Here is a 12,627-nt window from a genome sequence, read left to right as displayed (position 1 = left end):
ACTAGTGCTGTCACTGGAACCACGTTGTCATGAGAAATGCTATAGTGACAATGACAATGAAAACAAATGTCAACCTTTGGCTATTTGCATACGCTCTTTTGTGAAGCTTGATGTGTCAGCAACTTTACATATATTTGTGTTTATGCCAGGTGGGAAAGGGGTATGCTTGTTTATTTATTTATTATAAAATAAGAATATGAATATATCTCTTCTTAGAAAGCAAACCAGAAACTGAATATGTATAATGATGTACTGTACATAGTACAAGCTCCACAGGCCCAACCACTCCAAATTTTCCCATGTCCACACCTCTGCATGTCTCACTTACATTTTACCATGTATATACCGGGGATGTACAGTAGGTCACCGTACTGATAGTTCTAATTGTATATTTACAACCTGGTCAGAAGTGTAGTATTTGATTAGTCTTGATTAGGTCAAAAAAGAACACTTTTGTAAATCAGCCAGTTTTTTTTTTTTTTTTTTTCTCATACAAGTTATTTATTTTATTATACAAAATGCTTTACTACTTACTGCAGTATATAATACGGTACGATGGTACATAATATGTTTTTAAATTTCTTTATAGAATTATATAGAATTTTTATACAAAAATATAAGCCACCCGGTGTCATAGTGTGCCCACCCCCTCATTGCACAGTAAGTATGCTGATTAGATCAGTTCTTTGCAGCTTTCCTCTGTGAGTAGCTGAAGTTGCTGTCAGTCGAGAAGTGTGGTAATGTATGCAGGAGATGTTTACCCTGAAGCCCGTGCGGCTCTGATTGGCCACTTTTGGGAAACGTCATTTTTACAGCCTGTCATTTATTTGCAGTGAACAGAGACGCTGAAGTTTTCATTTTAAGAGCTTGTCCTGGAGCAAAGCAGTGGAGAACACAAGTTAAAATAAGTGATTATTGTGCGAAACGGTTGGCAAGACATTAAGGATGAGACATGCCACGAGAACAAACAAAACAGTGGAAACGACTTCTCTGATAGTTAGCGATTTGTTGAAGATTTGCTCACACTGTAAAGGGCTTTGCAAAAAGGTAAGAAATTTGTCAAGATGAAAATACTTGTAGCTCATAGACAACCCGTCACAGATGATAGTTTTCAATACACTTAGTTTAGAAATACGCTCTAGATTAGAGAGTTGATTTTGGATGTGTAAACGACGTGTGTTAACGTTTTAAACTTCTTGGATCAGTTATTAATGTATTATATGGTGTATTTTACCACTATATTCCTCTGTTGAATGAGTACTTAAAACAATCTCAGCGATCTTTAAATCGTGTACTACCAAAAGCATAAACATTCCGATACCTGTCCGCTAGTTAGCACGGAGGTGTTGTAGACTGCTTTGTACTAGTCGTGCGAGTGGCATCTTTTTTTTTTTTTTCTTTTTTGCTGGAGTCGAGACAAGAATGACAGATAAGACTTGTGCTTTAATTGAAACAATACCAAAAATATATAGCGATTGTCTAGATGTGTGCAAGTATGCTTTGCATTTTGTTACGAAGCTAGAGCATTTAAATGAGCTCCGTTTGATTAAGACGAGACGCCTTGAAGAATGGAGACAGATGGAATATTATGCTATTCTGAAATACAGTCGACTGTTAATTTTTACGGTCATAACTAGTTCCTAACTTTATTACAATTAATAGATTTCAAGTTTAAGTTTAAAAAAAAAAAAAAAAAAAAAAAAAAAACCCTTGCCCTTGCCATAACTAATAATCACTGACTAATTAAAAAGGAGAGACTGATTTATTATTTTTTTTTACAAAGACGTTCACTGTTTTTTTTTTTCGATCTTGTTTGCAGCCTAGTATAATAATAATAATAATAAATAATAATAATAATAATAATAATAATAATAATGAGGATGTACAGTATTACCGATTTTTATTCGCACGAAGGCAGATGATTCTGCCGCTACCAGTAATATTCATTCTTATATATTGATCTTACCGTTTACTTTCTGTTATTGTTTCATACACTTTGTAGGTCCGCATATAATGATCCATTCTTTCCCAGCGCTAGTCTTGAATATATGAATTATATACATTAAAACCACAATTATGGTTTGTTGCTTGGCAATAAGTGATGATCTCTGTTTATAAAAAAATTAAATAAAAAAAATACGAACTTTTTTATTATTATTATTATTATTATTATTATTATTATTATTATTATTTATTATTATTATTATTATTATTATTGTTGTTATTACAGAAAACGGGACTGAGTGAGTTTATGGCACAGGCAGTGTAAGTGCCAGGCCGTAACCACTGTTCTCTCTTTGACCTGATGCCACAGGACCATAATTACAGGATTTGTGGGTTCTTGGCAAACAAAATTGAGTAATTTGGAGAAGCAATAACCTTAAGAATGCAAAAGCTTAGTCTGCATTCTGAAATAACACTGTACATGGTGAACAGACAAGGGCAGAATTAGCCTAAATGATAATTCCATACCTAGAACACTGTACAGGGTTAGAAACTGACAAAATTATGTTATTAGTCCTAAGGGCTAGTACCTTTTGAAACTCGCCAGTCCTGATGTGAAGTTCCGGAGCCGGAATCAACAACAACTGCTGGGGTCCCTAAAATATTAGGCTTACATTTTATTTTCCTAAAAAATGAACACTTGCTGATATTTTTTTATTTTTTATTTTTTTTTAATAAAGAAAATAAAAATAAACAGATACAGTAAACATTAATGCTCATTCCCTGATGCATTGATTGGGTTTCTGCAATTTCCTTTCCCCACATTCAGAACCCCGATAAAGTGTGTGTGGACAACACCATTGACAGCATACTTCACGTATCATATCACTGCCTCAGTAATGGCACTATCTGTGGAACCGTCCCAGATAACCGACAGATATTTAGCAGTTGCCAATCTGGTTAACTGGGCTGGACGCTGGGTCCTCACAATATTGTATATACAATCCTGTGTCTGTTTATAATTTCTATACAGTTTCCCCACATTTCAATCCTTTTGTCTCATCCAGGTCACACATCCAGTCAAAATCAGAATATGGTCGAGCATGCTTTGCAAGTGCGTGAGCTGTTCTAAAAAGCACTTAGCTTTAAAATCAGAGGTGTTTATAGTGTGTAGTACTTGTTACGCATTTGATGTGCCTTCATCAGTTCCGCACAGTTATAATGATTACCTGCTATTTCATGCTCTTTAAAATTGACTCTATCTTAGAGGTAGACGACCCTGTCACAAATGTGTCACTCTGGCTATGGCCATACTGGACACATCTTATTTTCTGAAGTCGTAGACTTACTGCAGCCAGTCATTTTGTGAAAGCCAGATTTCTTGTGCTGCTGCTTTTCTGTCATTCCTTGTGTTTTGCGAGTCATCTCTTCAGCCTTTTTTCATTGGTGGGGGTTTGAAACCCAGTGTAAATCTTCACATTTTTGTACAATTACATTGCACTTACTTCAAAGATGCAACATGCTAATTTATTCCTCACTGTCGTGTAAATGTGAACTTTCAGTATTAAACTAAATCTACTTTTTAGACAATAAAACAATATACAAATGTAAAAACACAAAACAGATCTAGTGAATAACCAATAATATATATAAAAAAAAATTATAATATATATTATATATATATATATATATATATATATATCTATATAATAAATATATATATATATGTTTACACAAACTTTACATGTCAGTAAGAAAATTGACATGTTGATGCAAAAGTGTATATTTTGTTTATACTGAATGTTGATGGTTAAACAATGCTTAGGAATAAATTACTAGCGTAAGTGCAGACAAAATTCAATGAAGGGCTAATGCATAGGCGGCATGTGACTCTTTTGTTTGGGGGGGACTGTTCTACACTTTTCTCCCTGCATTTATTGAACCCAACGACAGTTTTAATTCACCAGGAGCGAGCAATTGTTTCTAACCCTGCTGTAACTAGAACACTACCTAGAGTGTCCAACCTATTTGCTTACTAAAATGCCCACGATGCAAAAAATTATAATTAATTACAATATATTAGAGAAATTCTCATTTGAAAAAGGGGGGGGGGGGGGGTTAGAGTTAGACACAAACACAAAAACAGCCTGTTATGTAATTGCCTTTTAATAAAGTTGATTTAAAAGAGAAATAAGCAAATGTTGCACAGTCCAGATTAATACCAATAGTAAACCAAATTTTTTTTATAATGATGGACCATCAAATGTTGCGTGTTTGGTTGCGAAGTGAAAATGCACAAAGATGATCATGTTCAGGAATTGCTATTAAACATAAAAAGTATTGTTTAAGTCAAATTGGAATTCTGAGAAATACTGTACATAACTGATTGATATCTTTTGATATGAATCTATAGTTTCAATGGCATGCATCAGCGCAGTGTCACACAGAAATGCTGATCGAGCTTACTTGTGGTTCTGGTTGCAGCGGCCCTCGGCCCCCGTCCCCCATCTGTGCATTTTAAGAGGTTGATGTTGTACTCTGTTGATTTCCTGACAGATGCGCAGAAGTATGAAACCCAAGACGGTATAAGTGTCAAAACCTCATTCTCTCTGGAGTTGAACTGTACTCCGTGTCCTAGGCACCGGGCCAAGTGGTTTCCACCAACGATAGTACTTTTAGCTGTTTTTATTGTCCCTTTTAGATCTTTGTTTAAAGCAGCGTGTTTTACACCACTGATCTCTGTGCAGAAGGATGCAGTATATCTGGGTGACTATACCCCGTAATGTTTGAACTTTAAAGGTTTAGGATGTTTCATGATGACTGCCATGAATACAAAAGTATTTGCACAGGTAAAGTCATTAATTTTATTCTTAACATTATTTAATTTTTTAACCCCCCCCCCCAGGACATTGGAGTTCGAATTCCAAAGCCACGAGGACACGGACCAAGCAGATTTATCCCTGAAAAAGAGGTAAATATCTTGAATAAATAAATCTCGAGTCTGATGGAGACAAGGCCAGCGGATTGCTGGTGCTGGGCGTCGGAGAATGGTGATGGGATTTAGGCTTTTATTTAACAGACTGTGGGACAGGGCACTGCAGTTAAGTGACTCACTACAGTCCCTGCTTTAGCCTATTCCTTTCCAGTACTACAAAGCTCAGTAAATCATTCTCTGTTAATAATATCCTTTTGTTTAACAAATTTTATGATTTACATTTTTTGAAGTGTAATTTTAATTTTAAAAATTGTAATCTGATACCCGTTTTCCTTTTTGACAGGTACTTCAAGTAAGTAAAGTAAATGCGAAGATGCAGGTGATTTTTGAAGACGCCTTTGCTGCCTTGGGTCGCCTTGACAACATTTCTCTGGTAATGGGGTTCCACCCTCAGTACCTGGAGAGCTTTCTTAGGACACAGCACTATCTGCTGCAGATGGATGGTCCTCTATCACTCCATTGCCGGCACTACATTGGGATAATGGTGAGTGAAGACAGAGCGCTCAGACTAGAAAATGATTATTCCATTCCGACAGATCGGAATTACGTTCTCCACACTCTTGCGATGTGCGTCTTTGTTGGAAAGTTGTACAGCCTTTTCTCATGCGTCTGCGACCTGAAGTCACATGGGGTCGGATAATGTTTCAAAATGTCAACATTTGCTACATGGTTGTATGCTGGTAACCATCATGGAGCAAGACTTCAACTACCAGACCCACAGTGCCGGAGGACAACACCGATCTGAATGGCTCCACTGCAGACCCGCAGGCACCCTGTGGTGAACCGTGGATTGCCCGGCCAACCTAAGCCCTCCCGACCCGGGCAGCGCTCAGCCAATTGTGCGCCACCCCCTAGGAACCCCTGTTCATGGTTGGCAGTGACAAAGCCTGGATTCAAACTTGTGATGTCCAGGCTGTAGGGCTCATCCTGCACACCATGTGCCTTTACTGGATGCACCACTCTGAGCCCCAGGAACTTTTAATAGAAGACGTTTGATAACTTCCACATTTATATAATCCCTCACTTAGATAGTGTAGAGATGCCCAAATAATAATTGTTGGTGCGTCTTATATTCAGAAAAAAATAGAAAAGGACTGTAGAGAGTGTAAAGCCCTATGGAGAAAACTGTGATAATTTGTGAAGAGTAAAAAAAACCTGAAGTAAAGAGTGGAGTCGGACGGTCAAGGCCACACTTTGCTGGGAGTTTCCAGTTGCTCTGCAGCGTGGCTGCAAGTCTTTCTGTAGGTGTTGCTGGCATCGCATGTGTATTTTTGCATTGAAGCAACGGTCCCAGTCTGTTTAGCAGATCATCAAACCTTTAACCTGTCATTCTAAAATGTCTCTCATTGTCACATACCCGCATGCATCTCTGTATAAAATTCTCCCTTTTGAATTATCTGTTGATTGAGAGGATGGATGTACCAACATGGATGTCTTTTTTTTTTTTTTTTAACCTCTTGTATAAGAAGTACAAACCTGGAACATGAAATGTCAATTTTTCCATTTACACAAATGCAGTCTGTATTTAAAGTATGAACGACAGCTATGCAGTCAAAAGGGCTGCGACACGATGCGCGCTTCGTACAGCAAATATCGAAGATGTCTGTGCCTGACACATCGCTTTAGTCTGAACCAGTCCTCAGTGGCTCTCTGTGTTAAATTGCATGTTTTTTTACAGGCTGCAGCCAGGCACCAGTGTTCCAATCTGGTGAACTTGCACGTGAATGATTTCCTTCAAGTGGGAGGGGACCCCAAGTGGCTGAATGGTTTGAAAGATGCCCCACAGAAGCTGCAGCATTTGGGGGAGCTGAATAAAATACTGGCACACCGACCTTGGCTTGTCACAAAAGCTCACATCGAGGTATGAATTCAAAGCAGCTTTCTCAAACGAAACCACGGATGACAGTATCCTGTATTTAAGATAAGTGGGGCTTTTTGTCATGAACGTGTTCAAATTTTATCTTCCTTGAATCTGTACACAAGAAATGCCGTTCCTTTTCTGCTCAAAGGTGACCCTTCTTCCTTTGAACTCTCAGCTTAGCCATTTGACTTGAGAGTGTAGCCCATGGCAAGATACATGTATTTATATAATGCACTTTGACTGAATTGTATATGACTGACTGAAATGGAAATTCAATTGCTGGAAACAACATGATCTAACTGTCTTTATCCTTTTTTTGTTTGTGTGTTTTTCATAGCAACTGTTGAAGGCTGAAGAGCACAGCTGGTCCCTCGCTGAGCTCATTCATGCAGTGGTCCTGCTCACACACTACCACTCGCTGGCCTCCTTCACGTTCGGTTGTGGAATCAGCCCTGAAATCCACTGTGACGGAGGGCACACTTTCCGACCCCCTTCCGTCAGCAACTACTGTGCCTGCGACATCGCCAACGGAAACGGTACCCCGGACGAGATTCAAGGCAACCATGTGGTGAGTGTGAGGAACCTGTCTTTTAGTGACATCCTTTTACTCCTTTTATACCGTGCAGTACTTCGAGTCCCAAATAACAAGAGAGACACCTGTGTGACATTTTAGATTTATGGGTGTCGCTTCTACTTTACGGCCAGCCTCCACTGTGGAGTCTTAACATTGTTATTGCATCTTCTGACCCATGGAAGTGTTTGTTTTTCTTGTTAATTGTCTGCATGCAGCAGCTGTCGCAGAGCGTGGAGAGTAAACCTGTCTGTTTTCCAGTTGACTGATGCCCCTTGTGAGGTGGAGGCACTAATGGAGAAGATGAAGCAGCTGCAGGAATGCAGAGATGAGGAAGAGGCAAGTCAAGAGGAGATGGCAACCCGCTTCGAGAGGGAGAAAACTGAAAGCATGCTGGTAGCAGCTGCAGGTGAGAAGAAATCTCCACCATGTATGTGTGGTGTACTAAAAAGAAAATATATATATATTAGATTTTATTTAAGAAAAAAAAAATTGATTTAATCTGAAACTCCTTTATGTTGAATTGGAATGGTAAATATATCACTTGCTTTGTAATGTTGGAGATTTAAAAATGCATTCTAAACCAGAAGTAACTAAAACTGATTTGATTTTGCACTTTAAAATTGCGCCTGTTGCAAATTCTGAATGTTGTTCTCTTTTATATTCTACAGAGGATGAAGATTCAGTGCCAACAAGGGATGTCTCCCGTCACTTCGAAGACACGAGTTACGGATACAAAGACTTCTCAAGATGTGGGGAGCATGTGCCTACATTTCGTGCTCAGGTAAGATCTTCAGACACAGCCAGCAGTTCTGGAAATACTAGTCTAATTGAAATGGCACTGACCTGAAGTGATTTGAATTGTTAACTTGCAGGACTACAGCTGGGAGGACCATGGCTACTCCTTGGTGAATCGTCTTTACCCCGATGTGGGTCAGCTGCTGGATGAGAAGTTCCAGATCGCTTACAATTTAACATACAACACCATGGCGATGCACCAAGACGTGGACACCTCCATGCTGAGGAGGGCAATCTGGAACTACATCCACTGCATGTTTGGAATAAGGTTAGTGCACGTTAAACAACAAATATTGCATGCATACCTAGTACCCTGAGGCATCTAATATAGAAACCGATATTGTACAGCAGACAAAAACGGCCAGAACCACCCTGCAGCTTCCTGTGTTTTTTTTTTTTTTTTATCCCCCCCCCCCTTCCCCGTTTTTTTTTTTCCCCACAGATACGACGACTATGATTATGGGGAAATCAATCAGCTGTTGGATCGCAGCTTTAAGGTTTACATTAAAACCATGGTCTGCAGCCCGGAGAAGACCACCAAAAGAATGTATGACAGCTTCTGGAGGCAATTTAAACACTCTGAGAAGGTGAGGATTCTTTTTGTTCTCTGATTTTATAAAGTTAGATTGTCAGGAAAATTCATAATTTTCCCTGTGCTTACTCAATTTTAAAACATAAAATCTAATTATAAAATTATATATATATATATATATATATATATATATATATATGTATATATATTTTAAATGTACTTTTATATATTGGAATGAAACGGAGCACCTCTTTATTTAGTATTTCGTATATTCATTTTTCTTTCTTTGTTGGTCTTAACTGTACTATTAAAGGGGAAGAAAAAATATATATATATTGTGTTTTGTAGGTACATGTAAATTTGCTTCTTATGGAAGCTCGTATGCAAGCAGAGCTGCTCTACGCTTTAAGAGCAATTACTCATTATATGACATGAAGTGCTGTTTTGGGACACGTCGAGGGAGCCTGACTGGTACGTACTGTAGATCTTCATTGTGGGTGCTGAGTCACCTGAACCAGAAGTTGGTTAACTGGCTGTGAATTTCATTGTGTCATAATGTGCTGTGGATGCATCATGGCTGAGGTTGGCTTCAGCAGAAGGTATGGTTAGAAGACTGAAGAATCAGCAAACTTGAGTATTCAGTTTCATCTGTACAACATGTGCAACTTTTAAGTCTTTGTAACAGTGCACGGAGCTGCATTTAGTATTTAATATCATTGTATTGTGTTTAACATTGATATTGAAACAGGAGTTTAAATGAAACGGGGCTTTGAAACGTGTGCCTGATGTGTAATGTGAAGATGCAGCTACTCTACTCTTCCTTGCCAGTGGAATCGTTGACCATTGGCTGTCCATGTAAGCTAAAACAAATGAAAGTAAAAAAAAACAAAAAAAACAGCACTGCAACTGAGCCTGTCTGGGGTTGACTGTAAGAAACCGCTGGTATTGTGAATTGTTGTATTACTTTTTTTGGCTATAAACTTTGGAATTTAAAACTTCTCCATTTGCAACAGTTTGAAGCGTGAGACCATTTCTGCTGTATATAATTAAAAATAAAAAAAAAGTTTGAATAAGCTTTTGTTGTAATTTCACCTTCTCTTAAGAGAAGTGGATTTGTTACATATTGGGTTGTTTTTTTTCCCTTGTGTCTTCCGCAGATGTTCATCTAACATTTTAACATAGTTATGCATTACAATTTGAATACCTAGTTATATGTTCTATCTAGGCAAAATTATTTTGCACATATCCTGCCTTTGATGCTGCTGTGTGTTTTGCTATTAGCAGCAGAGCTTAAGGGAGAGTGGTATTATATTGACTGTGCTGCTGTGGCTTTTGATATGCAGTTTCAGCATGGTTGTGTGAGCTTACCCATCAATGGCTTTCATGACAAAGCTAGTAAGTCAGGATTTGTTTACTAGAAAATAGCCAGTACTATACTTGATTTGAAGATGAACATCAATGTGTAAACAAATGATTAAAAAATACATAAAACATGCTTGTATTAAACCTATAAAAGACTTTTCAAAATTGAAGATGTTGGTATTGGTGTTTTAAATAAAGCAGTCCATGGGAAACAATGTTTGTTTGTGCTTTCAATGAATAACATTCAGTATTTCACAGCAGCATACGTGTCTCAAATGATCCCTGAATACCCAGCCAACCTATCTCAAGCTTGCCTTGAAAGGTCAAGGGGGATGGTTATAGTAATTTAGTGTTTTGGGCAGTACTGTGTAGTATTTTATTTTGTATAAAAAGGCACAATTGAACAATTACCAAGCCTCCAACTACTTCTATTCATCACACTGCAACCTGACCAGTACAGTCTCAGCCCTGAATCACTGATATCTTTCTATAAATGGGTGATTTTGACTAATATCTTGCAATTAAGGTTCAGACTCCACAACCTTGCTCTAATAAATCCATCAGCTCTCTAGATGCATAACTCAGAGTGGCTTTCTACTGAAGACCTCCTCAGCTCCTAGAGTGCTTTCCAGTATCTCCCTGAGGGCAAAAATTAAAATCATTAAAAAAGAAAAAAACACCAGATGTGCGATTTCTTGTACCCTTGAAATGTGTACAGTGCTGCATTTATTTGGGGAAAACAATTAAAATGGATGATTTACTCAAAAAGATACTTTGGCTTAAGAAATATACCAAGCTACAGTACTGCATAATAAATATATTGGGCCAAAATAAAAAAAAGCCCCTTTATACATCCTGCTAGGAAACAAGGAGAATGTCACTAATGTATATGTATTACTAAGTAGTAGGAAACATTTACTGGAATCCAACACATCATTGTAAATGTAGCTGTGTGTTAAAAAAAAAAAAAAAAAAAAAAAAAAAGTCTTGTCATACCACCCAAACCTTTCTTAACATTGTTGTAGCACAGTATCACAAAGCAGTTATTAGACTTTCCCATTCACATCCTGGGGCCATCTCCCTGCACAATACTGCTCTCACTTGCAGCAAAAAAAACAGCCAGGAGTTTAGTGCTGGATGTCCTGTCTACATAATAAGATAGTGACATTTAAAATATCCCAAAGAGTAATAAGACTTACATTATCTGTTGGCATATATGAAGCAAATTACAAGAAGTCCTTCATTTTAGTCACAGCAACAGAATAATTGAGTAAACATGAAAGTACTGGCAATTTGGTAGAAGTTTTACCGCAGCTCAAAAATTAGATGCAGCTGCATCCTATTGAAAGTGAAATGGCTCGCTCCTTTTCCTCCCACAAGAATAACCCCTGCACACTGGACTGCTCTAATTTCGGGGCACAAACACAGATGACATGATCTCTCTTCCGGGATGTCTCACGGCAATAATAAGCTGTGCGGCAGTCAAATCCGTCTTTCTGAGCCTTGTCATTGAATAAGACTAGGCACTAGGAACAATAAAACTTGCATCCTTTGATGACAAATTTGGTGATTACATTTAAAAAGCATACATCGGAAATGCTTTTAAGTGGAGGATGTCAAGTTTGAGTGAGGATTGTATTTGACATTACACACACCACACTACATCTCTTTTATTAGACTTCCAAGCTGGCCTGGTTAGCCTATTGTTATTGTAAAGATTATTATTATTATTATTATTATTATTATTATTATTATTATTTCATTTTGTCAATTTTCCTCCCAAAACTTTAAACTGCTCCTGTTCGCACATGGTGTAACCAATCAACATGAAACTTGGCAGGTATCATCCCGTGTAGATTACAGTTCAGGTGCAAAAAAAACCCCTGAAAAACAATGCACTCCTGCTTCAACCAAGATGGTGGCCTGAAGCATTTTTTGGAAAAACTTTTCAAAAATCTTCTTGGGAACCGGTGAACCGATTGATCTTAAACTTTTGAAACCAAGCATGCTTCAAGTTTGCGAAGCAGCAGTTGCTGCGATAAATTTTACTATCAAGGGCTGCCACGAAATTTGCCAAAACACACCCAAACTTCAAACTGCTTCTGTTTGCAAACTGTTTAACCAGCTAACTCCTAACTTGGCGTCACCCTGGAGACAATGGAATTCAAATATGGCAAAATGGTGTTCATTTGTAAGAGAATATGGCTGCCAGACCAACATTTTCTTCTTCAATTTAAAACCACTTCTGTTGAAAAATGGTTTATTTGATTAACATCAAAGTCGACAAGCAGCATCCCTGTGTCAATACAATTTACTTTTTCAAAAATGGTGTTTGTGCGTAAACCAATACGGCCACCTGATGTATTTCTTTAAAAACCTTCCAAATCTTTGGTCAAATATAAAACTACCTTCTAACGCATTACAAAGTGCAGATAGGTTACTATGAAACATATAGGAAACCATATGTGCTAATATAATAATACATTGCACAACAAAAGACATTGTATCATTGGAAACAGCTACGTAAGGCCTTTCTGTGGATGTATTGGCTTTTAATTTCTGAT

The 12,627-nt window shown here is 37.8% G+C and overlaps 1 protein-coding gene across 1 annotated transcript; it reads left to right on the top strand.

The window, feature by feature from the left end:
• Positions 1-837: 837 nt before the first annotated feature.
• Positions 838-10,275, top strand: LOC121315634 (sestrin-1-like). Its single transcript, XM_041249896.1, has 10 exons — positions 838-1,047; positions 4,850-4,915; positions 5,223-5,423; positions 6,618-6,800; positions 7,138-7,368; positions 7,633-7,780; positions 8,043-8,155; positions 8,247-8,437; positions 8,612-8,756; positions 9,050-10,275. The coding sequence occupies exons 1-10, from the start codon at positions 946-948 to the stop codon at positions 9,134-9,136; spliced, it is 1,467 nt and encodes a 488-aa protein (XP_041105830.1). The 5' UTR covers positions 838-945; the 3' UTR covers positions 9,137-10,275.
• Positions 10,276-12,627: the final 2,352 nt, after the last annotated feature.

Source organism: Polyodon spathula, chromosome 5 (genome assembly GCF_017654505.1).
Source record: "Polyodon spathula isolate WHYD16114869_AA chromosome 5, ASM1765450v1, whole genome shotgun sequence".
NCBI lineage: Eukaryota > Metazoa > Chordata > Actinopteri > Acipenseriformes > Polyodontidae > Polyodon > Polyodon spathula.
Note: the sequence above shows the minus strand (reverse complement) of the source record. Positions and strands in the feature narration are given on the sequence as shown.

Coding starts and splice junctions, on each gene's coding strand:
- LOC121315634 (XM_041249896.1), top strand. CDS start 946: ATGAGACATGCCACGAGAACAAACAAAACAGTGGAAACGACTTCTCTG. Junction 5,424..6,617: donor GGCACTACATTGGGATAATG/GTGAGTGAAGAC, acceptor GTTTTTTTACAG/GCTGCAGCCAGGCACCAGTG. Junction 8,438..8,611: donor CACTGCATGTTTGGAATAAG/GTTAGTGCACGT, acceptor TTTTCCCCACAG/ATACGACGACTATGATTATG.